This window comes from Chondrus crispus, genomic scaffold, assembly GCF_000350225.1.
Source record: "Chondrus crispus Stackhouse genomic scaffold, scaffold_152, whole genome shotgun sequence".
NCBI classification, from domain to species: domain Eukaryota; phylum Rhodophyta; class Florideophyceae; order Gigartinales; family Gigartinaceae; genus Chondrus; species Chondrus crispus.
The window spans coordinates 122,792-149,495 of NW_005179019.1; the positions used below are offsets into that span (position 1 = coordinate 122,792).

A 26,704-nucleotide genomic window follows, 5' to 3' on the forward strand; every position below is an offset into this window, starting at 1 on the left:
GCGGGACGCGGGTGGGCTGAGGTATGTGCGCTTCGTCGTGCCGCAGGCCCCGACGAGGCCGGTCACCTTCTTGAACGTCACCGTCCCGTCGTGGTTCAACCTGCTGTCGAATACCGTCGACGGGCCGCAGGCGGGGGGCGAGATTGTGCGCGCGGCGGGGAATGTCGACGCTATCATGGAGATCCAGCGGAGGGTGTACGGCGTCGCGCCGGATAGGGTGCTGGTCATGGGCATTTCGCAGGGCGCCGCGCTGGCGGCGACCGTGTACATGCGGCACCGCGTCGGCGCGGCGGTGATGTTGTCCGGCTTCCTGCCCATTGCGGAAACGTACCCCGACGCACTGGGGGCGGGGTCGGCGAAGGCGCCCTTGCTCATGTTTCACGGGGATAGGGATGAGACGGTAAGGTTCGAGATCGGGCAGCTCAGCGCCAGGATCATGAGGCGGCTGGGCAGGAGCGTGCGGTTCAGAAGGCTCAGGGGGGAAGGGCATCAGTATACGGACGCCACCAATGCCAGGGTGGCGAAGGAGACCGCGCAGTTTATCGCGAAGAGGCTCGCCATTTGAGCCGGGGCAGGGCCAGGAGAAGGTTGGAGAGGTTGGAGAGGTTGGTGGCCGGAAGAAGAAGATCGCAAGATGTCTGGTCTGCCCTTGACATGCACCTGCCCTTGACATGCACACACCATTGTGGCCAGCTGGAAGTTGAGTGAAACGTGTCAAACTGGAACGTGTACACTTGTACACGTACACAGCGCATAGATTCAGCTGCTGTGGACCCTCATCCGTCAGTCTAACGTGTATCACCCTCCTCACATTCATTCATTCATACAACCGGTTGCGCATGCATACTTTTGCAACGCTTATCCTTCCAGTACGCCTTTTGATTTCATGTGCATTTCAGAGAGGCCCCCCCATGGACTAGCACTCACACTCGCACGCGAAGCCCAGTCCCAATTCCGTGCGATCTTTATAAAGCGTTGTTGCGGAATCCTCGGTCTCTCTCTGCCAAACATCTCTTGCCCATCCGGACAGCCCTTCCATGCTCCTCTCCCGCGTAATCCTCATGGGGTGGTCTTTACTCGTCGTCGCCGTCGCATCTCCCAAATACTGTTTTTGACTGACTGTGATACGGACAGTCTGTCCTTGCGGTCTGTCAAGGCCGCCATTTTTTGCAAAAAAAAATATATATATATATATATATATATATATAAATGGCCGGAAAAGACGTGCAAATCTCACCAAACTCCACCCTTCCGCAACGCAGAAGTCATTTGCGGTGGAGAGAATATCTTTTTCCTTCATGTTGAGCAAGCACAAGTCGAGAAAAAATAAGTTGAAAAATGACCTCATATGAGGTCGCTTGTGGTTTAATCACTAGGAGCTGCAGAAACTCGTTCCGCTATAAGAATTCACAGAGAGCATGGAAACGGTTGCCTTTTGGACGCATTGATGAAATGATAAACATCTAACGGGAAACACCCTTTGGCGACAGCTATTAGACGTTACTGTACCTATGAGACCCGAAGATGCGTTCCACCCGTACTTCTACTAGCATAGACCATGGAATACCAGCTGTATACGGTACGAGGCATAAGAAGTGTCTAAGTGCCCCTTAGTTGCACGTAGAAAGGGACTGATTTTTGTACTCCAACCCTTTCACCAATTTCTGCGACTGGTGTCTCGACAAAAGTCGTTGAGGCCCTCACTTCGCCAGGTCGACAAGCCAATGTAAATCGAAAACGACGGAAAAGCTCTGCCATTATGAGTGCTCCTTCATGGTCTGCAAGAAAGTTGCCGGGACAAGTATGTGGACCAAGTCCAAAAGGAATGAACAAGCCCGTCGTAGGTCTTCCACGTTCCGCAGAATTCACAGAGTGCCACCTCTCTGGTCTAAAACTTGCAGAATCGTTCCACTGCTGCGGACATAAATGACATCTTCTGTAGTCTGCAAACACCTCTGTGCCTTTTCGCAGTTGAAGCCCACTTCCCTTCAAAGTTATGTTCCTTGTTGTTTGTCGAGTCATAAACGGACCAACAGGATGAATGCGACAAGTTTCCTTCCATACATTGCGAACATAATCTAGCTTCTTGAAACTTTCAAACGATATCGGTTCTTGAAGAGAACTGGTCCCCATCTCCCGATCGAGTTCTTTCTCAATTTTGTTTCTGATGTTTTCATTGCAGCATACTTCGTACACACCCCATATTATCAACTGACTCATGGAGTACGTGCCACCAAGAGTAAACTCTGTCACTATTGAAGTAAGCGTTTCAAGAGAGGTATTTTCAGTCGCGAGAAGAGCATCAAGCAAGTCCCTGCTACGCAAGTTCTTCTCAAGTTGTGGACCTTTCATGCGCATCTCCAAGAAACCAGCACACGTCTCTCGAATACTATCGCAGACCTTGAAAAGTCTCCTTCGACTTCCTAGTGGTTCTAAAATTTCACGAATGGGATAGCTCACGATATCCCTGGTCATTTCATCTGCTAATTCACGAACTTTTTCCAGAAACTCGAGCCGCTTTTCGCGGCTCAGGGCGACACCAAATGCCACTTGGGTCACGACACGGAACGTCGCAATGGATATTACTTCAGAGAGATCTACGGTTTCCGACGAACAAGTAACCCCGTTTTGACAAACAGAGTACAAAGAATCACAAAGTTCCCGAGTTGCGTCTGTCATTTGGCCATGAAAAGAATCAATCATACCATGATGAAAACCGTCTCTTATCTTCTTTCTCAAGTATCGATGTTTGGATCCCGTCATGCAAAGGATCCCGTCAGGCGCCATGACCTGGAAAACAGACTTGACGGCAGGCGGTCTGTCAAAATCCTCAGCAGCAGACAATATATGTTTCACATCTTCGGGTATGGCTGTGACACAAACACGGGTCGGACCAATCCACATCGTAAATACATCCCCATAGACGTCCCCAAGCTTTTCAATAACACGACTGAAGCTGTCTGGGTTGAGAAGCATAGGATACAAAAGGCCATTCGGAAAGTAGTGCAAAATTCCAGGCCCCGGCAAAGACGAAAGGGAAGACGAAAAAAAGAAGAACGTCCTCTGTAGGGAGAAACAGAGAGTAAAACAAAAAATCAAGCAGCACGAAAGGAGAAGAAGCGCCCGAAACGCGGAATCTATTTCCATGCTGAGAAATGTGAGGACCCGCCTTGTGAATGTTTCCGTGAAGCAAGGTCGCAAAGTTGCACAGCAGAATGAATTTCGAACGGGAAATAGACGTACTTCACATCAACGAGATGGGAGGGGGTGATTTTTATAGAAAACCGAGATGGATGTACAAACGCATAAACTTTCCCTGTTGTTTCTTCGGGTTTGTTGAAAGTCAATCAGGTCCCACCATCTATACAGACCTTTCAACAGTGTCTCAAGTACTCAACCAAACCGTATTTACACCCTGTGATGGGCTGAATATGAAACACTGCCGAGGGGAGCGTGAGAAAGGCCCATATCTCCGATTCTCTATTTAGTGGGGTATGTGCACTCGCGATGGGGGCGAAACCAACGTGTTCGGCGAGGTTATGCTTCTCTCCGAAAAAGAAAATAATGAGTGTACAGCAATGGAGTACTTTATGAGATGAGAAAGATATCTCTTTGTCAACAACAAAGTATATTACAGTGCGAGTTATTCTATTAACGGGTGGGAAACTTCGATTTTTACCACATGGAGATATATTGGTATTGATTCCTGGACATACACCCTTCGAAGGGCACCGAACGCACTTCATTTGTTGGTCGAATTTTCCTATTGCGTTCTGAGATCAGAAGAGTGCCAATATGTCAATCACGGGGCATTGTTGTTCTTCAGATCTTATCCTCCCTGCCAACGAAAGATAAGAACTGAAGAACAACAATGCCCGTAGTACCGATACATGGTCGCTTGACCGCCCATGCAACAGTCCAACAGTATGAAATGTGGGCACTTCAATGAAAAGGGTTATTGATGATTCGTGGTTCACCACTCAGATGCAAGAAGTGGAAGTTGCGGCCAGAAAGATACATTTCTGCTGTAGTATCCGAAGAGATTTCCTGTGAATGATGTCATTCTTCTCCCCCATAGGCGTTTCGTTTCTTCGTTACACAAAGCCATTGTCCCACGTATACACTACTACTGGAACTCTCCATTCAAAAAGAGCTCGGAATTTCCGAGAAGGCCAGGGAAGCAGGGTGTTTGACTATCAACATATATTTGGGAGACTTTCCAAATTATCGACCTCTAGAATGTGATGGGGACAGATATTTCATAGCCGAAAAGCATTTAATTATAGAGGTCAATGATAATTGGAGAAAAGCATTTACTATAGTGACGTGGGCACACTACCTACCCCTTGGGGTCATGACGGAAGAAAGCCTTTCGGGATGTATAGTCTTTGCACAGTGTGTCAAATGGGATGGTGTCTATGCACCTATGTCACGTTGCCGACTTCTTTTTGGGAGCAATACAATAGACGAACACTTCTAGGCATAGAAAGAACTACGGTACTTCCTTGGGCATACAGTACACGTATTTGCTTCGCAATCTTGTCTAGTACAGCAATATTCATCTATTTTTACCGGACATTTGAATTGAGTCCATGTCCACAAGGGTTCAGTTCATGGAAGTGGACGAAAAAGTTCTCAATCAATGGGAAACAGGGGCGTTCATCTTAGACTACGGCATTCTGATATTTTATGAAAATATATATCATACGTACGTCATGCTGAGGCTATGCGCTGCTGCTTTATTTGTTGGACACATGCCGTCTCCAGCTATTACATCAACCTGACTTGTTCTGGGAGATCGTCCGTGTTTGTTAAATATCCGGTCTTGAGCCGTCCGTGAAACACTCTCGCTGTTCCCCCAGTTCTTTCTCGCGGCACCGTCTGCAGACCTGTACTCTGCCGTCAGCTCGTGTATGGCTTAGATGCAAGGATGCACTTCTCTTTTAGGGCCTCCACATTTCCTAAGACGTGAAATTCCTGATACCCTGATGCCTCTGGCTAAGTGACAAACGGCCCCATATCTGTTGTAGCATCAATATTGGGAGAAGAGAATGATCTCTTCAGTGTGTGTAACAATGAATCGTTAAGATTCTGCAGAGGGTTAGTGCGCGTACGGGCGGTTTGAGGGCGTTACGACGCCGGGGGTTGAGGGCAGGCTCCTGTCGGGCGAGGGTCTTCTCGCGTAAGTTGGTTGAGTTTATTCTGTGAGTCGTTCGTCTGTGTGTTCTCTCCTCTTCGGTGCTGGAGGAGGTTGTGATACTAAAAAGCTGAAGCGAAAGGCAGAGACAGTTTCTCTGTTCGGGATCTGCCGGAGACCCTGTACTGTTGATCGGGATCCTGGGAGAAGCGATCAGGATCAGGCTGACTCTCCGAGGGGTGTTACTGTAATCTTCTTGTCGCCGACTGACATGATCGGCGGCGTCCGAGATCCCTGTTTCATCAATATCAAGATGCTTTTCAACATACTTTTAAACTTCTAATTGCTCGAGAAGGAGAGGAAACGTACGCAGAACTGAATTCTATGTTACGGCTGGATAGGTCCCAATGAAAAATGCTTGTCCGCTCCCTTTAATTTTGGAAAAGCCTGCCGAAGAAGCACTATTATTTTCGCCAGTCTTTTCGTGTTTCATTCTATGCTCAGACATTTTAGATTTCCCTCTTGATCTTGTGATGGGTGCCGCCTCGCTTCTTGCGAGGAAGTCCCCCTCTTCACTTTTTGTTTTTATTGTTCCTCTCCGTATTCATCATCGGAGTCAACTCTAGTAGTGGTATTGTTGAAGTTGTGTGTTTTTATTTCTTAGAGTTGCTGCACGAGACCTATTTTATACTACGTTGCATCTGCAGATACCATCTCATTGCGTTCCAGATCATGTGAGGTAGTCGGCCTCAATTCTGCTGAACTGAGGAAATCAACACTGTAACTTATTGGATAGGGCCATTGACTACGGGCCCGATTATACCGAATCCACTCTATCTTCTCTGTCAATACAGTACAGTGAAAACGTGTTACTTCTTCCCTTCGTAGAACCAGGGAGAAAGAGTTGAGGTGTACAGGTGTATCCTCAACAGGTACATCTTAAAACAGTCCTACCACTTCCTAACGTATCTGAGGGAATATTGAAGAGAAGAACATGGCGGACATTCGTGCAGGCCATACTGTACCGTTATAGAATGCTCTGACATCGCTTGCGGTTTCTGGTTGGAGCTTTTGGGGTCTATTGCCGACGCTTTGAATGCGCCAGAGAAGAGGGAAGGGTTTGGAACAGAGGATTCAGCACAGGTGCTGGGCTTCGCTGCCGCTATCTTTCCTCTCTTTCTACCTACGCTAAAAATGTGCCCGGCCATTTCTCTTTGCTTTCTATCAGCCCACCGCTCCGTAATTCGACTGAGCCGATATGCGGTCTAGCCTCTTTTCGTATACTCTTTTGCCCCCCGCAGACTCTGCCGCCTTTCCTCCGCATGCGCCCTTGTGAAATTGCCTTTTCAACTATTCGCCATGGTCACGCTTGGCCCGACTATGCCTTCCTCGCCTTCGGACATCCGCTTTCCCTCGCTTTCGCATATACACGGAGATTATCGCTGGCATCTCCAGGGTCAAATCGGCATTGTCAAAAGACCCTAATATGATAGCTGTTGAAGTTGCCATGCATTTGTTGCTGTATTTTTCCCGATGAATTGTGTCGGGAGGGATATCCAGGCCAAACCCCAAGACATACCTCAGGACATACCCTGAGACATCACCCAAATCTGTAGTTTAATAATTGGTCTGCATGTGTACCACGTGTACAAGGTAGAAATCTCCCCACAAAAGGCATTTATTCCGTCAAGTGGAGGCCGTATTTTCTTGTGTATAAGAGGGAGGACATCACCACAAGAAAATAATCGGGGGGGGGGGACCAGAACGTAGAACATAATAAATTTCTCTTCTTTGTTCTTTTTCCCTCTCCCTACGCGCGCAGCTCTCAAACACTGCCAACAAATTGCACAGAGGTAGAGTAGCCTCTAGAACTGCTTTCAACAATTCGAAAAGTCCCCTAAAAAGTAACTCAAATTTCTCAACCTTTCATACTCCAACTTCGGACTACTAAAGCTATGGAATCCTTCGAGCAACACGCTAGTGGTAATTTTGGCAAACAGCGATGTCATCTTCCATTGCATTCAGTAGTTCGAACATGAAGTGTTCAAAAATGACCCGCCCTGGAGGGTCGGCTTGTCCAACTTGGCTGTGATCTTCTTCGAGCTCGGACACGTCTTTTCCAGATCTCCAGCACCATCGCTCGTTACAATCTGGCGGCCGCCCCCTCAGCACCGCGAGGTCGTGGACATAAGCGCCCCCTCCAGGCGCCGCAGCGGCGGCAGCGACATCCAAGTGGGCAGGTGCTTTTACGGCCTCCGTTCGGCTTCCTCCAGGCCCTGTTCTTTCCCGATACATGCCGTGGAGGCGTGCTGTAGGCGCCTTACCACGCATAGTATGCGTAGTAAGCCGCCTACAGCATACAGCTATTAGCTGGCGCTATGAGTCGACGTTCACCATCATTATTTCGTCCGTCCCCAACAGGACTGCTTCGCCCGGCAATACAGCTGCGATCTTCCCAAAGCGCGTTTCGAAACCCAACTGCGGCCTTCGCCCCCCGTACCTCGTGTAAGCCCTTCCGTTCCACCCCTGAATGCGGCTACCTTGCGCGTCAGTCCACCGTTGCTGTCTCACCGCCCTCTTCGAGCCGCACGCTGCAAATGTATGGGGGGCACTAAGCGCCACCACCATGGCATGGGCAGGAGCAAGCACCGCTGCACGACGGAAGAACTGGAGCGCCTCCTTTCATGCGTTCTAGCTCAAGCCGTTCAAAGATCCACCTGTATCGATCTACCCTAACCGTTCAAACGACCCAGACAACGCCCTGTAATACCCCCTACCCTGGTCGAACACCAGCATTTATCCCACGCTGATATTAGCCTTTCTTTAAACCCCCGCCAACACCTGTCCCTCCAGTGCAACCTCTTCTCGCAGCGCTCCCCCTTTCCTCAGCACCCGCCGCCCTGATCCTTCCGACGGCAAATATTAATATCTCCGGTTGTCAATCCGCGTCCCATTCAACTCCTTCGCTCCCCTCTTATCCCAAATGAAACCCAAATATCGGCACACGGAATTAGGCAATGGTAAAGTAAGTTCACCACGCTTTGGCGCGATCGAATGTAGTACAATGCGCCTGTCAGGCAGAGACCACGGTCCGATGGTCCAGCAAAAACAACAATAGCAACAAAAAGAAGAACTGCCGACGACACAGCGCTACGTAGTGTCCGACTCTCCCTTCTCCGTTTAAACGAGCTTGCGACTCGTAGTAGCTCAGATCTCTGATGGGAGGGGGGCACAGAGAAACAACCCGGCCCGGGATCGATGTGGTAGAGACTTGCGAAGAAAACTGCTTGACGAGTGTGGGGTGCGGCGTGTACTTAGGTACCCCGGTTCCACTGGGTTGTAAGACCAATGCTCGTGGAGCTTCTTCGACACCTTGTAACGCGACAAGGTCTTCGACGGGGGCGTGGCAACGCAGCCCGACGGGATGAAATGAAAGTAGCAACGCTACACCAACTGTGCCGCCCGATGGCTCGAAACATCTTCACCGGTTCGGTTGCAACTGAGTTCGATGGCACCAACACTGGCTTCTACACACGACAAAGCCCTTGGAGGGAGACGTCGTTGCAACAGTCTCCGTCGGAAAATAGGTCACAGTAGCAGCGCTACGTCAACTTTGTCGCCCGATGGCCAACACACCTACACCAATTCGATCGCAACCTATACCGATGGTACCAACACAAGATAAAGGAAAATAGGTGGAAATAGAGATAGGAAAGGATAGGGAAATAAGAGAAAAGGAAAGGGAACCCCCGAACGCAAAGGATAAAGTAATCTGTGGTAAAAGAGAGTGTCTTGGGAAAGACGGACTTCGACCAAGGCGATATCAGACTCTGGCAACTCGGGTTACCTTTACTGACTTGGTGGTCAGTGGGCTAAGGTATATGTCGCCCCGCCGGGGCCACTACAGTAGCCCGCGGCGCTAGATCCTATATCTAATCTAATGTCAGCAAAATTAATGCCAACTAATTAACTAAATAAAATAAAACAATTAAAAATTAAAACTGTGCAATTATTCACACTTGTGTCCCTGTAGTGCAATACCCGTCTCGGGTAGGGGGGGAGGAAGGAAGTGAAAAAGGAAAAAAACTGGATACTGTAGTCCGGGGTTGGGGGACACGCGTGTGCGACGATGCGCACGATTATTTTAATTATTTAATTTTATTTTATTTACTAATTAGATCTAGAATCTAGAGCCGGGAGCTACTGTACTCGCCCCGGCGGGGCTCTATATAACTTAGCCCTTTGACCGAACAAGTCAATAAACCAACCCGAGTTGCCGGAGTTGAATGTCGCCTTGGTCGAAGTCCGTCTCTACCAAGACGCTCCCTTTTACCTAAGCCTACGGCATCCTCTATCGCTCGGGGGTCCCCTTTTTTCCTTATCAATTTTCCTTTATTTCCCTATCCTAATTTCCCTTAATCTTGAGTTGGTCCCACCTTGTAGGATTGCGATCCGCAACGTGACGTCATTCGCCATCGGGCTTTTGTGTTGGTGCACCAGTGGTGCTTTTCTCAGTGTTGGTTCCATCGGAATCTGGTTGCGACCGATCCGTTGTGGGTATTTTGCCATCGGGCAGTACGACGGTGTAGCGCTGCTACGTTTTCTTCTTTCCCGACGGGCTACGTTGCGACGTCCCCGTCGAAGACCTTATCAAGGGTATAAGGTGTACAAGGCGCTCTTTGAGCATTGGATTTACGACCCATCGGACCAGGTTTATCTAAACACCCCTCCGAACTCGTCGAGCAGTTGCCTTTACAAGTCTCTACCACCATTTACCGATCCCGGGCGGGGCCCTTCTCTTTGCCCCCCCCCCCCTCATATCAGGGATCCGAGCTACTGCGGGCCGCAAACCCGCTTAAAGAGGACAGGGAGCTTCGAACACTCCATAGCGGTGTGCCGTTGGCAGTTGTTGTTTTTGGTTGCTGTTGTTTGTGTTGGACCGCCGGACCTTGGTCTCTGCCTAACAGGCGCATTGCACTACAAAAGTGGTCTCCCGACCTAGAATTTTTGTTTACTGTTCAGGAGACCCGACCTAGAATTTTTGTCGACGACAGTCTCGGTCTGGAGACACTCTACAAAAGTGGTCTGGGTAACGGACTCTTTTTTATTTTCTTTTGTCTGTAACTTTTTTGCTGCGTAGGTCCGCTCGTACGAGCGATGTCAACAAGCGCACCCGGGGACGTCGGTCCCGGGGCGAGCAGAGCCGGATCGGCACGAGCGTCGAGGACCCCGAGGGGTCCTCGCACCCGGAGCCAGGCCAATACGGCCACGGACCCCGGAGATCAAGAATCCCCTACGGGGATAGCCGCCGACAAGACTGACCTCGACGAGAAATTGGAGAAGATGAGCAGCGAAATTCGCGAAGAAGCGAAGAAAAATCTCGAGGCTGAATTAGCCCTCGTCCAGAAGCAACTGGAGTTGCAAGGATCCGAGTTCCACACCGTTTTGGGAGAGCTGTCGGCTCGAGTGGATCTCGTCGAGAAGGAGCGAGGTGAGGCGACCGACGGTCTGGAGCCGGAGGTCCTAGCCTCGTTGAAAATTTCGGTCAAGGACGCGAGGCGCGACGCGAATCAAGCCTTGGAGTCCTTAGGAAAATTCAGAGCAAGCATCGACGACCGATTCGATCGCGCCGCGCAACGTCTCAAGGACCTTGAGCAGGCCGCGGATCAAGCTCCGCAAGGATCGGACGACGAGCCGCTCCCTTCGGGTAGAGAGGGCGACCGTCGGTCGAAGAAGGACAAGCCCGCTCGGCAGCGGAGTTCTAAGTCGAAGCCCTCGAAGAAGGACAAGCGACGTGCAAGCAAGGGTCACTGTAGTGACGATCCGGAGAACCGCGACTCACAGTCGGAGTGGCTGGGTCCTTCCGAAGATGGTAACGGCGGTTCGTCGAACCATTCAGGCGATTCCGAACGCCGTTCAGAGGACGGAAACGGAATTTCGTCAAGCAAGAAAATTTCCTCCAGACGAGGCGGAGTCACTTCGTCCGCCTCGCGGAGAGACAAGGACGCGGAGCCCGAAGATGTCACAACGCGGCGCGGGCCGCGATGGGAGGAGTTGGAGGAGCTGAATCCGACCAACTACCTCTTCAAGAAGTTACTTTCGTACCGGACGTACCGCTTGCGGAACCCGCAGACATATTTGTCAAGTTCCCGGCGGACCGCCGCGCGAAAAATTAGGAGAGATATTCCGCCTAAGGTGAAGAAGGACAACACGTTCACAGGAGAGGACGGGGTCCTTGTGTTGGATTTTTTGGCAAAGTTAGTTCAAGAGTTTGATACTCAAGAAATGAACGAGGGGCAAGCGATCCGCTTGTTGCCTGAATTTTTAAGCGGCATCGCCTTGAGACAGTACACTTCGGTGTCTCAGACGGCCGGGGCCCATCACGGAAAGATATCCGTTTGGCCAGAGTCCGTACAGTGGTTGCTGAGGAGTTTCGCAACCGACGAGGCGATCCGTCAAGCCGTGCTCGCATTGCGAGAAGTTCAGCAAAGGCCGTCTGAAGACGGGATGGAATTTTATATCCGTCTGACGGACGCAAGCAACCGATGTGGAAACGTATATTCGATGGAAGAACAGATGACGATGTTTATTGAAGGACTCGATTCGAGTATCAAGCCGATGGTATCTCAATACCGGCAAGACAATCGGGACGTTTCATTTTTGAGACTAGTGAATTACGCGAAGGCGCATGGCTCGGCGAGCCGCGCTAAGGACAAGAAGACCAAGAAGGTCACGACTCAGACGCCGTCGACGTTCAGGGCGGGGAAGAAGCCGAGGGCTTCTTATCCCGGTCGCAAAAGTCACGCCGCAGTCCATTTAGCCAAGTCCATGTCCGCGTCAGATGAGCGCGGTGCGCATGGAAGTAGCGAAAATCACTACGAAGGAGCGTTAGTAGCCGAAGGCGAGTTCATTGAGCCATCGGAGGGCTACGGACACGAGGACTACGGGGACAGCGGGTCGTCAACTCTACCGACGCCTGCATACACGACGGAGTCGTTTTCAGAGCCCACGGATCCCGTGATGATGTTTCGGGGGCGCGGCCACGCGCCGGCGCCGCGCATTCCGATGGAAGACAAGGGTACGACGTTTCGAAGGCCGGGCTGGATGGGAAGGCCGCAACGTCAAGGAAGGCCGCCGGCTCGTGGAGGACCTAGGACGCCGTATCCCGTCAAGACGCACGGTCTGGTGTGCTATCATTGCTATGAAAAGGGGCACGCCGCGCCAACGTGCATTCTTTCCCTCCGGGAAATGCACCGAGTTTTGGAAAATTATGAGGCGTTGTCTCCGATGGAGAGGTTAGGGATACCCTCGACGAGTTACCTGAAGGTCAAGAATTGGTTCGATTCGCAGACGGCGAGCACGCCGAGTGCTTCAACGCCGAGGTCGAACCAACCCTTCAGAGGGCCCACCGCGGGGCCTGCGCCGTCGGATGTGAGAAGGATCCCGCAGCGGCCGGAAAACTAGAGAGGGGAATCTCGCATGAGTCGCGAGAGGCACAGGGTCGACGTACTGTGCCCGGGGCTCAGCCCCGTTCCCCGTCTCTAAAGGAAAAATCAGGCCTCGAGGAGGAGGTTGTTGGATTGGTGGATAAGCCCAGAGGGCCAGCTCAAGTCAAGAAAATTCTGAGCCGAGCCCGAGATCATCCGCTGGAAGAAGTTCGAAGACCCTGGTACAGGGTTAAGCGAAGGGAGTGTCCCGAGAAGATTTTGGTTCTTGCGCGAAAAAACTACAAAGTTTACGCGGACATCGGACCCACAATTGGATTGATGAGCCGGGTGTTGTCTGTTTTAGACACCGGCGCTGGACCAAACCTTGTGCGAAAATCGGAACTCCCAGCTGGAATGGAATCTCTAGTGTCCTACGGACCGACCCAAGATATCGGCGACGCGAACAATAGGCCACTCCGGACTCTCGGCACAATTAGAATGCCTGTGAGGCTTGGAAAATTTGTGGCCGCAGCCGAGTTTATTGTATGCGAAAAACTAGCCGTCCCGCTAATTCTAGGCGCGGACTACTGTGACCGGTTTGTGGAAGCAATTTATCCAAAGAGGAAAACGGTTGAGTTGGCGGATTTCTCGGAGGTTCCAATAGTTAGGCGGTTCTCGACGAGAAAAGGGAAGAAGAATCTCGTCGCGGGAGAGGACGAGAATGATGGAAACGGGGAGCGAATTTCCCCTAAGGTAAAAGTAGCAAAAGCCACAACTATCGAGCCAGGGACGCAACGCGTCGTGGAATGCACCTCGAAGAGGGCGGGCTTGGTGGTGGCTCAGCCGTACTCGTCGTTGTACGAAAGGCACGGGTTGATGTGCACGAATGGTGTCGTTCAGGTTGAGCCTGACAGGCCATTTCGTTTACTCGTTGCGAATTTTAGGACGTACCCTGTCAGGGTGCAAAAAGCCCAAGTGGTGGCAGAATTATTACCGCACCCGAGAGCCGCGCTCGAGAGCAAAACCACCATTGGTGAAGTTCTCGGAATTCAAGAAAGGAAGAAGGAGAATTTTCGTAATTCCCCAAAGACGCCTACGGGCGAGACAAGAGGCGAACCGTCGGATCAAGCGCGCGAGGACCAGCCAGAAGAACGGTCGGCAGAGCTCTCCGCGTCGGCATCTACGAAGCCGCAACGCAGGATTGAGCCGCCACCGCCGGACGTGGAGGACCTCGACCTGAGCCACGTGCCGGAACGGCTGCGCGAGCGGTTCCGTCGGATGTTGAAGAAGTATTCAAGGATGTGGGATGGGACGCTTGGCGAAATTAATACCACCGTCCATCGGATCGAGTTGATACCCGAGACTCGCCCCATCGCACAAGCCCCGTATCGGGCCGGACCTAGAGCCCGCGAAGTAGAAGATGCAGAGGTGCAGAAGATGTTGGAGGCAGGAGTGATAGAACCAGCGCAGTCAGAATGGGCGTCGCCTGTGTTGCTGGTGCCAAAGCCGGATGGGTCAATGCGTTTTTGCGTAGACTACCGCAGGCTGAACGCAGTAACGGTGAAGGACACGTACCCCTTACCGCGCATGGATGAGTGCCTGGACTCGCTTGGTGACACCAAGGTTTTCTCCGCGTTGGACGCGATTTCGGGATATTGGCAGATGCCTATCCCTGAGGGCGACCGCGACAAGACCGCATTTTCGGGTCACTCAGGACTGTATCGCTTCTCAAGAATGCCCCTCGGGCTAACTAACGCGCCAGCGACGTTTCAGAGAGCAATGGATATCCTGCTCTCTCCGTTCCGTTGGAAATGCTGTTTGGTGTACCTAGACGACATAATCATTTTTAGCAAGTCGTGGGAGGAGCACATCGTGCACGTGGATGAAATACTTTCCGTATTGGAAAAGGCAGGTGTCAAGCTCAAGCTTCGCAAGTGCGAATTTTTCGTGGAAAAGATCAAGTACCTGGGCCACGTCGTCCGCCCAGGTACGCTAGAAGTCGATGTCGCGCGAACCGCTGCGTTGGAACAAGTGCGGTACCCGCGAACACAGACACAGCTCAGGAGCTTCCTGGGACTCTGCAATGTCTACCGCAGGTTCGTTCCGCATTATGCGAAAATCGCGCATCCTCTAAACCAACTACTGAAGAAAGGACAACCGGTCCAGTTGGAAGGATTCGACGAACCGTGCAAGAAAGCTTTTCATAAGCTCAAGGACGCCATCTTGGCACCGCCGGTGTTGGCGCTGCCGAAGAAGGACCTACCCTACTCGGTAGATACCGATGCAAGCGACTACCAAATAGGCGCTGCACTATTTCAAACACACCCGGATGCGCAACGCAAACCCATCGGGTTCTTTTCAAGAACGTTAGCCGCAGCCGAGAGAAACTATTCTGTATCAGAAAAAGAATGTCTAGCGGTAATTTGGGCCGTACAGACCTTAAGACCATATCTATATGGCGAGCACTTCGTCGTGCATACCGACCATGCCTCATTGAGGTGGTTGATGAACGTAACCGACCCCAGCGGGAGATTAATCCGATGGAGGCTCCGCCTCTCGGAATTCGATTTTGAAATCAAGTACAAAAAGGGAAAGGCTAACAGTCAGGCGGACGCTTTGTCAAGGTTGCGAACCGCAGGAGAAACCGTCGACGAAATCGACGACGAAATCCCTTGTTTTATGGCCGAACCGGCCGAGGGTACAGTGGAGGACGAGGAAAGTATTGACGCGGCAGATGACATCCTCGCTCTTGAGGGGGGGACCGCCCCTGATCGCCTCGATCAATTCCAAGCTGTCACTCCGGAGGAGCTCATTTGCGAGCAAGCCGTCGACCCCTTCTGCAACCGCATCAAGGAAGAAATGGACGCCGGAAAGGTGAGAACGTTCAGCACGGAGACCGAGGAACTCGAAGGAACTCTATGCCGTACCGCGGCAGAGTTTTTACAAGTGGTAATACCACAATCGTTAAGGGACCGCGTCCTAGGGTTGAGCCACTACGCAAAATTGGCAGGCCACCCGGGAGGCAGGAAACTTTACAAGACTTTGAGAAGATATTTTTATTGGCCTACGATGGCCCTAGACTGCTATGCAGTCGCGAAGAATTGCGCCGCATGTGCGCGGGAAAGGGTGAAGTTAAGAAGAAACACGAAGGAAATGAAGCTGTTCACGTCCAAAGCGCCGCTGGAATTTGTCGCCATCGACATCCTCGGCGAGCTAATTACAACTAAGCGAGGAAATCGGTATATTCTCGTGATCAGCGATCGATACTCGAAACTGGTACGGACCGTACCGTTGAAGAAGATATCAGCTGCGCACATCGCACAAGCCTTCGTTCACCATTGGGTATTCGTGTACGGACCGCCGGTCAAGCTGCTGTCCGACAATGGAACACAGTTCACGGCCCGGTTCTTTCAGAATGTCTGCCGAATTCTTGGCATACGCAATGTGTTCACGACTACGTACCACCCGCAAGCCAACGGCCAAGTTGAGAGATTTAACCGCACGCTGACTTCCGCGTTGCGAAAATACGTTGGAGAGCATCCCAAGGACTGGGACTTATTTAGCGACGCTGTGACGTTCGCCTACAACACACAAGTCCATCGAACTACGAACATTGCGCCCTTCGAGCTGGTGTTGGCTCGGGCGCCGAGAAACATTGCGTTACAAGCGCAACCAACTTTGGAGAACTTCAGCTCGTCACGAGCATACTACCTGAAATGGCAGTCGTGGTTGGAGAGCCTAATGCGAAGCGCCGATAGAAGTTTGCGAAAGGAACAAGCCCGATACAAGCGAAATTTCGACGGACGCCTTCGCAAGCCGCAATACGAGATCCCACCAGGGTCCTACGTGTTCCTCCGGAAGGAGCAGGGCACGGCTAGCGAACCGAAACATAAGCTCGCACAAGTCGCTACAGGGCCTTATGAGGTCAGAAGATCGGATCAACATACGGTAGTCATTGCCATTGGCGATCAGGAGGAACGCGTATCACGAGACAGGGTGGAATTAGCCCCAAGCCCAATGGACCATGCGCCGATAACCGGCCTACGTCAAGCGCTACAGTTCCTGGGAGAGCCGGAGTTAAACGAAGAAGGAGAGGCAACGGAGGACGAGGAACGTCCTCACACCCGTGCGCCTACGACGGGGGACCAGGATAATTTAGTTGGTCAAACGCCGACAGCGGAGACACCTCCAAACCTACGCGAGCTCGGAACGTCCAGAGAAGAGGACGAGTTGGAAGATCTTCAGAAGGGGGAAGGAAACAGTTCAGAGAAAGGAGAGGAAACAGAGAACACGGAATATGTAATCGACCGGGTCGTCGACCACGATTATCAAAATGGTAATTTGATTCTCAAGGTGGAATGGTACGGTTATGCGCCCGAGGACGCGACGTGGGAGCCCATTGAGCAATTGTCCCGCAGTGCGGCCGTCACGTATTTCCGAAGGAAGAAATTACTCTTGCCGCCGCAAGTCGCACGCGCGAGACCAGGATGAGCTCCATACGCAATGTGATGATGGAAAGCGAAAAGAAGACGCGAGCCGCAACCAGTTTCCTATGTTTTACCTTCTTAACTATTCTGTTTCGTTTTTGTTTTTTTTGGTTGTTTTGTTTTTTTATGTTTGTTTTCCCTTCCCGAGACGCACCTAGGTCGGTCATTCCGGAAGGATCGTGCATAATAGCAGAAGAACACGACAGGCGCCCAAGGGCAACAAGGGACTGCGAACCGCCGATCGTGATTAAGGCTACACGCTGTATCTCGAGTCGAGGAAGGAGAGGACGGATCACGTGAAGGAAGTTCAGAGAGACAAGTGTCGCGAGGAAAAACGCGGAACACAGAAGGGTTGTGTGAATTTTAACAATGATCCGGGAACGGCACCGACGATTGAGAGGCATAGGGCGTTAAGAAAGGCGTGAAGTCGAGTTCGAGAGACTGGGACGGCCGGCAACACACCACCGGTGTCGCCCACGCCCAGAATGAGTCGAATAGAAGCCCTGATGGGAACGTCGTGGACGTACAGCGATCGATCGTGCGATACCACGCCTAGCGTTTGTCTGATTCTTTTGTCGTCAATTCTTTTTTTTGTTTTGTATCGCGCAGAAGAACGCGCACGGAAGCGAGAGAGGGTAAATTCCTGTCGACAAGACAACCTCCCGTAGTTCGGGGGGGAACCAAAAGGGATAACGCCGAGTCGGTCGGAATGCTGTCCCGCGCAGGAAGAACGAGAAGGTGTGGAAAAGAGGCAGTTGAAATGCGCGGGCACGCGCACGTGAACGAGACGAATCAAGAGGACGTGGACGATGTGAAGCGCACCGCGGAGAGAGAGAGTAGCGATAGACGCCGGCATCGCAATCACAGGAAATGAGAGAAGGAAACTGGAATGAGATAGGCGATTCTGCATCGGACCCCCTCACATGAATGAAGCAGCGTGCGCTGCCATGCCATGAAATGGAAAAATTTACTGTAGTCTCAGGCTGAGGTAATACACCTCCTTGGATACGATCACGCGTTGCCGCCGCACACACGTGAAGGGACGCTTGGATCAGTGACACGCCCTCGTGGGGCATGATTTAATCAAAAAAAACGGGGATGCCAGCAGGGAGCTGCTGGACGGGCGGAGAAAATCGAAAATCGAACACTGGTCAGCCTTCAAACTTTTAATCAAAATTAAGGGAAGGTACGGAACTTGTCGGTCATACGAGAACGTCGCTTGGGGTGTCGCTTGCTATAGCCAAAGGCACGAGTATCCGAGGCCGTCCGGCACCACATTTGGTCAAGCGCACATCGGGGGATTCTCTCCCCCGGCCTAACGAGAACAAGAAGCTCGCAGCGTGAAGAAAATAGACGATCCCGCGCCCCTCTATGAGTGTGACTCATATTCTGCTGGCCTGATCACTCATTCGATCGACGTCGTCCATTTTCTATTATCAATACCATGAAAAGAGGAGGAATCAACCCTGCGGATTACGCAGTATCCAGCCACATCGATGCTCCCACACGTCATTATACTACGAACGACATACTTACAAGCTGACTGCTATAGCTACTTTTCCGTTCTTCCATACTCTCTTTGTCTTCTTTTTTCTGTTGTGTCTGTTTTTTTGTGTTGTGTCTGTTTTTTTGTTTTCGGTGTAATGTTTTATTTTTTTGTGTGAAGTCGAGGAGACGACCCCGTACAGCGGAGGTCGATTAGCAAGTTCATAAGGATCAGGAGGGAGAAGACCCCCACGAGCAAATGGGGGATCGACCACAAATTGTCGCACGACGGCAATCCAGACGTGGTACGTCGTCTGGTCGGTCGTGGAAATCAAGTAGAACTCGTGCTGTCTGACAAAGGGGATCGGAACCAGAAGGAAAGAGAAACAAGGAGGACGTACTACGAAAAGAGAAGGAAGCAAAGGAAGGATGACGACGCACAGGTGTGGGGATGTTTACATACGAAGGGAGATCCTTTCTTTTTGAGACTTTCTTTTGACGTCACAAGTTGCCGTCTGTCAGAGACGATACTTCAAGGGAAAGGCGACAGGGAAGGAAGATCAATGTTCTGGCTTTCGCGACGAGGGCCATTATGAACTGACAAAGTCACTCGCTCTTCGCCGCCTTCTGGCCAATGCTGGTATCATCGAAGCATAAATGCTTGGGAAATCGTTGATTCTACACTCACCCACGTCGTGGGTCCGTCCGAACATAACCCTTGGCCAGGATGGCAACACGCGAGACGGGCCACTTGCTATTGAACAGAATGGTGCCCACTGACGGTTAACCCCAACTATACAATGCAGGGAAAAGAGGGACAGCTTCGTACTTATACCAACGGTACGGGGTACACCCAGATCACGATATCACACCCGCGGGGTCAACTACGTCGACATTCTCCGTAAGTGCTGCGAGCAGCGATAGGAAAGATGGGTTTATCATCAAGTGCCCGGACGGACGATGTCACCCCATATACGAAAAAGTCCCCCTGGTCACACGCACACAGCTCAGTCAGTGACACGTCGTACAGAGGACAGCTGTCCTCGCCAAAGACAGACGCGTCCCGAGGAGACACATGTTTCAACGCACCTTCCGACTTTTTATTTTGAAGGGTAGAGATGTGAACCCAGGAGAGATGACCAGAGCCGTGTTGCTTTGGGAAGACGATTCGTCTTTGATGGAGGGTTACGTCGCAGCTAGAGACGCAGCTGCGAGATGAAGAGAAGGAATTCAGGGATGCCAATCGTGAAAAGAGAAGGAAATTGGCGGAAGGGTTGGAGGTGAGATCGTCACACTTGTGACAGGCGGGGGTACCCGCAGGGACATCCATACGTCGAGCCCAACGACTGCAAACCCCCATCAACAACTGAAATACACGCGATGTTCGCGTTGGGACGGCTGACGTAGCTGTCGCACCTCCACCCCAAAACGGCTGGGGAAGCGAAATGTCATCATAGGTCAATACTGACGACCCCGACAGGGGGGGAACCCAAATCCTGAGGGTCACACTTCTCTGTAGCACGAATTATCCAAGCGTCAATAGAGAATGAATTGAAGCAACAACCGAAAGAGGCGAGGGCGTGGCGATTTAGTAACACGTCGGACAGGATAACTTCGGAATGGATGTCATCGACATGAGACGTCGGGATCACGAACGACGCCGACACGAAGGGAGGATGAGGACGTTGCACGAATAGCGACATGGGATGGAAAGAGGAGGGAGTTGAGACAAAGAGGAGGCCATATGAGGAAACGTTGACGCAACTGTCGAGTTTGTCGCCCGTAGGGGACGTCGACCCATACGCGAACCCGACACAGACGACGAGGGCGTCTCCTCACGCTCGACAGGAACATCAATTTAAATACAAAGGCTTCGTGAAACCGTTGTCCCCTTTTCCAGGATGTAGACTCGACTTGGGACCCACAATCGATATGGTAAGGGCATAGAAAAGAGGAGGAAAAATTCGAGAACGCACGAGATGAGGAGAAAATCGAAGAAAAGGAAAGGAGAAGGAAAAGAGGAGGGAACTGGCAATAAGGAGGTGCGACCGCGTTGACGGGGGCGCACGACGAAAAGAGAATGGAGAAGGCAGAATGGGGATGCGACCGCAGACGCGGGACGCATACAAAAAAAAAGAGAGAAAAAGAGGAGGAAGTAGCGAGGTGAAGAGAAGGAGGAAGGAGGTACAAGGGTGCCACCGTGATTATGACGAGGTGGGTATCCATGAGAAAAAGAGGAGGAAAGTGAAGGTAACAGGGGATACGCAGGTGATTCATTTTATTATCCAAAAGCTACAGGATGACGTCAATAACCAGACGTCAGCCCAAACGGGTAATAATCCAAGAACGGATCACGGGAAGTCGCTCTAAGCGGCAGGTCATTGGGGCGGCACACCCAAGGATTTTTCCTTTGGGAGTGAGGTAACGAGTCGAGCAAGGACTCGCAAATCATCGAGGGAAGCCCCTTGGAGAGCTTCACCTTCGATGCCATGAGCGCAGAGCAATGTGCAGTAGATGTCAATGGCTCCGTCGCTCTTTTTGGGAATTGATGGGGACGGTGGGGAAGACAACGCTTCCCTAACCGACAGAGTTTCGGTATGCCCTGCCGAGGGGATATCGACAGCAGGAGGAGCAGCGGCAGGGGCTGCAGGGAGAGGGGAATCTGGAGCAGACGGTCGGGGGCAAACGTCGTCTGCGCGGGGATCTATGGCTCGTATGGGAGCTACGTCAGGGGTTGGAACTTGGTTGCCGAATTGGCGACTGAGGCGCGCTTCGGAGGGAGAGCACAAGGCGGATGTCCAAGGGTTGAACCAGACAAAGTCACCCGCCGCACTGTGACTTCGTCCGGGAGAAAAGGACGGGCGTCGCCTCGCGAAGGATCGGAATAAGTTGATAGGGGGGACAACATCCCAGTCGACCTGATTGATCTTTTCGAGTAAGGAGTGCAGTTCGAAGTCGGTGTCTGCTCCGCCCAAGGGCACAGTATAGTCCAAAAGGCACATGAGCTCGACGAGCTTCGGAGGAAGATACCGAAGCCGCCAACAATCGTACGCCTCCCAGAGCAAGGTGGCGGCTACCTTCACGCACCACTCCGTCAAAAAGACAACCCACAACCCGTGACGAGGATCAGTGAGATGGCTTCCAAAGTAGGTAAGGATGGGACCGAGCTCTGCCCAAAACCCTTCGCAGACCTCAAATTGTCCCCACCACGAGGGGAGTTGCTGGTACCGGTTGGGATAGTGTGACCGAGCAATTTCCCCCGCCTCAACCATTTGGTAAGCTAGGAAATATCCCGTGTCCGATCTCATCTTACGCTCGAATCGGACCGTATGCTGGAAGAAGGGGATGTTCCCGCGTTTCGTATATCGGAAATTGAGGGGGAGGATTGCGCGCGTGTATGACAGGGCATCGTTAGTCACCGTCAGTTGGTTATGCCACAGGCGGTCCGCCTCGAGCACGGGGTTACCCCGTGTCCAGCTGAGGAGTTTGTCAAGGTAATCACGCTCCCCCTCCGTGCGAAACCTCCACGTGTCACATCCGAAGGACGGAGGGATGAGGGCATCGGATAGGGATAGGTCGAGGCGGTCGAGGACGGCTTCCATGAACCGCAGGGATAGGCCCTGTCGGCCACGAAGAGAGGAACGACGCAGGATAGAAGGGGGAATGGCGACACGGGCACGCCAATCGTAGGAGGAAATGGCTTGAAGGGGAAGGTGACTCGGTAACATCCCCGCACCGTCGGCAAAGTCGCTCCCGATGTTAGTGACGTCGCGCACGTCGATGGCGGAAAACCAAGGAGTGGCCGCGTACAGTAAGGGATAGTTGCGCATGGATTTGCCTTGGAGCTCGGCTAGTGAGGGGTATCGACAAGGGGCTGATGAAGGATGGAGATCGGGATGAAAGACCGGTTCAGGAACGTTGGTGTTCGGGGGAAGTCGACGTATAGAAGGAAGGTCGCTAGGAATGGAAGGCGTGTGTGTGAAGCCCACACCGCGGCGACCGCGGGCGGTATGTCCGACAGTGGGATCCGATAACGGAAACATGGAGATCTTCTTACTCTCACGCGAGCGGCGACCGATGGTCGGAAGAAAAAGGAAGAAGTTGGGAAGCAAGGGAGTGAAGCAGCTGCGCGAGAGCGCTCAGAAGGGGGATATGTAGTGCAATACCCGTCTCGGGTAGGAGGGGAGGAAGGAAGTGAAAAAGGAAAAAAACTGGATACTGTAGTCCGGGGTTGGGGGACACGCGTGTGCGACGATGCGCACGATTATTTTAATTATTTAATTTTATTTTATTTACTAATTAGATCTAGAATCTAGAGCCGGGAGCTACTGTACTCGCCCCGGCGGGGCTCTATATAACTTAGCCCTTTGACCGAACAAGTCAATAAACCAACCCGAGTTGCCGGAGTTGAATGTCGCCTTGGTCGAAGTCCGTCTCTACCAAGACGCTCCCTTTTACCTAAGCCTACGGCATCCTCTATCGCTCGGGGGTCCCCTTTTTTCCTTATCAATTTTCCTTTATTTCCCTATCCTAATTTCCCTTAATCTTGAGTTGGTCCCACCTTGTAGGATTGCGATCCGCAACGTGACGTCATTCGCCATCGGGCTTTTGTGTTGGTGCACCAGTGGTGCTTTTCTCAGTGTTGGTTCCATCGGAATCTGGTTGCGACCGATCCGTTGTGGGTATTTTGCCATCGGGCAGTACGACGGTGTAGCGCTGCTACGTTTTCTTCTTTCCCGACGGGCTACATTGCGACGTCCCCGTCGAAGACCTTATCAAGGGTATAAGGTGTACAAGGCGCTCTTTGAGCATTGGATTTACGACCCATCGGACCAGGTTTATCTAAACACCCCTCCGAACTCGTCGAGCAGTTGCCTTTACAAGTCTCTACCACCATTTACCGATCCCGGGCGGGGCCCTTCTCTTTGCCCCCCCCCATATCAGGGATCCGAGCTACTGCGGGCCGCAAACCCGCTTAAAGAGGACAGGGAGCTTCGAACACTCCGTAGCGGTGTGCCGTTGGCAGTTGTTGTTTTTGGTTGCTGTTGTTTGTGTTGGACTACCGGACCTTGGTCTCTGCCTAACAGGCGCATTGCACTACAGTCCCCCATCCGGGACTACTTGTCATCTCTAATTATTTTCCTTTCACTTCACCCCCCTGTAGAGCCCTGTATTGCACTACATCGAAGAACTAGTGTAGTGCAATAATCAACTACACCATGAGGGGGTGAAAAGATAAGGAATTGAAGGGATATGACAAAATGGAGGGGGGTGACAAGTGAAAATTATTTCACTTTATTATTTTAATTATTAATTTTAATTAGTTGCATATTAGATATTTAACATTAGATTAGATCTAGGATCTAGCGCCGAGAGCTACTGTACTGGCTCCGGCGGGGCGATATATACCTTAGCCCTCTGACGACCAAGTCAGTAAAGGTAACCCGAGTTGCCAGAGTTGAATATCGCCTTGGTCGAAGTCCGTCTTTCCCAAGACGCTCCCTTTTACCACAGATTACGTTATCCTTTGCGCTCGGGGGCACCCTTTCTTTTTCCTTTATTTCACCTATCCATTTCTATTTCTATTTCTATCTCTATTTCTATTCCCTTATCTTGTGTTGGTTCCACGGTGCCTGATTGCGATCCGCATTGTGACGACTGGAGTCATCGGGCTCTTGTGCTGGTTCTTTTGTTGGTTGTTGGTGCCATCGGCTTTGGTTGCGACCGGACCGGTGTAGGTGTCTTACCCATCGGGTGACACGTGGGTGTAGCGCTGCTACTTGTTTACGTCCACCGACGGAGGCTGTTGCAACGACGTCTTCCTCGAAGGTCCTGTTGTGTATACAGGACAGTGTTGGTTCTATTGGATACAGATTGCGACCGTTCCGGTGTCGGTACTTTGCAATCGGGCAGTACGGAGGTGTAGCGCTACTACATGTTTGCTAATTCCCGTCGGGCTGCGTTGCGGCGCCCGGTCGAAGACCTTATCAAGGATATAAGGTGTACCAGGCGCTCAGCGAGCATTGGCTTTACGACTCATCGGGCCTGGCTTCTTAATCACCGCCCCGAACTCGCCGAGCAGCTGCCTGTACAAAACTTTGCCACCATTCATCCCGGGCCGGGCATCTTCCTTGTTCCCCCCCTATCAGGGATTTGAGCTACTGTGGGCCGCAAACCCACTGAAAGGGAAAGGGAGAATCCGACACTCTGTAGGGCTGTGCCGTCGGCAACTCTTGTTGGATGTTGTCTGTTGGCTGTGTGGTCGCTGGACCGTTGGACCCTGGTTCCGGCCTGACAGGCACATTGCACTACATAAGTGGTCTCCCGACCTAGAATCTGGAACTGAAATCAGAAGTCGGAAATAGGTAAGTTATTTCGATAGGTCTCGTTTATTAAGAGCGGACCATGGCATCAAGCCAACCCAAGGACGTCGGCCCTGGGGTCAGAAGAGCTGGATCAGCTCAAGAGTCGAGGATTCCGCGAGGACCTCGTACACGAAGCCAAGGAAATTCGGCTACTGATCCAGTTGTAGAAGCGTCCCCTTCGGGGACAGCCGTTGAGAAAAATGGCCTGGAAGAGAAGTTCGAAAAATTGAGCGAGGAGATTCGTCAGGAGACGAACAACAAGTTCGACGAACATCTGGGCATTTTTCAGAAGCAACAGGAGTTGCTAAAATCCGAGTTCCACGCTGTGCTTGAAGAGCTGACAGCCCGTGTGGTTCTCGTTGAGAATTTAAGTACCGATGCGTCCCCGGGCCGAGATCCGAAGTGCTGGATTCGCTAAAGCTCGCCGCGAAAGAAGCGCAGCGAGACGCAAATCAGGCCGTGGAAACGCTGGCCAAGACAAGGGACAGCATCGACGACCGGTTCTACCGCGCTTCGCGACGACTCAAGGACCTTGAGCAAGCTGCGGGCCGGGCCGAACCAAGATTGGACGAGGGACCGCTCTCCGACGGAGAAGAACTGGACAGTCCAACAAAGAAGGGGAAGTCAGCCCGGATCCGGGACTCCAAGTGGAAGAGCCCGGAGTCGGCCAAAGGCCGAAAGAAGAAGAAAAATCCACTGTAGTGACGACCGCGAAAATTGCGACTCCAATTCGGAGTCGAATGTTTTAGAAGAAAATGGTGACGACGGCTCGTCGAACCATTCAAGAAATTCTGACCGAAGATCGACAGAAAGAAATGGAATTTCGTCAAATAAGAAGAGCTCTAAAAGAGGCGGAGTCACTTCGTTCGCCTCGCGAAGACACAAGGAAGCGGAGCCAGAAGACATCGCGACGCGGCGCAGACCGCGATGGGAGGAGTTGGAGGAATTAAATCCGATCAACCATCTCTTCAAGAAGTCGCTTTCGTACAGGACGTACCGCCTGCGGAACCCGCAGACACATTTGTCGAGCAAGCGGCGGACCGCCGTGCGAAAGATCAGAAGAGACATACCGCCAAAGGTGAAGAGAGACAATACGTTCACAGGAGAAGATGGCGTATTAGTTCTAGACTTTTTAGCTAAGGTAGTCCAAGAATTCGACAACCAGGAGATGAACGAAGGCCAAGCGATCCGCTTGCTACCGGAGTTCCTCAGCGGAATCGCCCTGAGACAGTACACTTCGGTGTCACAAACGGCGGGGTCCCACCATGGGAAAATATCCGTCTGGCCGGAGGCCGTACAGTGGCTATTGCGAAGCTTCGCCACCGATGAGGGAATCCGCCAAGCCGTACTGGCTTTACGGGAAGCACAGCAGCTACCGTCTGAAGACGAGATGGAATTTTATATCTGTCTGACGGACGCGAGCAATCGATGTGGAAACGTATATTCGATGGAAGATCAAATGACGATATTTATTGAAGGACTCGATTCGAGTATCAAGCCGATGGTATCTCAATACCGACAAGACAATCGGGACGTTTCTTTTTTGAGACTAGTTAATTACGCGAAGGCGCATGGCTCGGCGAGCCGCGCCAAGGAGAGGAAGACTAAGAGAGTCACCATCCAAGCGCCAGCAAAGCTAAGGATGGGAGAAAGCAGAAGCCTTCGCACCACACGCGAAAAACCCGCGGCGCTGTTCACTTGGCGGACTCACTGTCGGCGTCCAGAGGACCTAGTACTGTTGATCAGGAAGAAAATGGATACGGAGGAGCATTGGTCGCCGAGGGCGATTTTTATGACCCATCG

At 51.8% G+C, this 26,704-nt stretch overlaps 2 protein-coding genes; one reads left to right on the plus strand and one right to left on the minus strand.

The window, feature by feature from the left end:
- Positions 1 to 1,382: 1,382 nt before the first annotated feature.
- On the minus strand, positions 1,383 to 3,207 carry CHC_T00008813001 (cytochrome P450 family 808H-CYP808H1). XM_005713781.1 is given in 3 exon segments: positions 1,383 to 1,599; positions 1,600 to 3,147; positions 3,148 to 3,207. 1 exon segment carries the CDS (start codon positions 3,145 to 3,147, stop codon positions 1,600 to 1,602), a length of 1,548 nt encoding a protein of 515 aa, XP_005713838.1. The 5' UTR covers positions 3,148 to 3,207; the 3' UTR covers positions 1,383 to 1,599.
- Positions 3,208 to 6,331: 3,124 nt separating this feature from the next.
- On the plus strand, positions 6,332 to 6,406 carry CHC_T00002714001 (hypothetical protein). Its single transcript, XM_005713782.1, has one exon. It carries the CDS (start codon positions 6,332 to 6,334, stop codon positions 6,404 to 6,406), a length of 75 nt encoding a protein of 24 aa, XP_005713839.1.
- Positions 6,407 to 26,704: the final 20,298 nt, after the last annotated feature.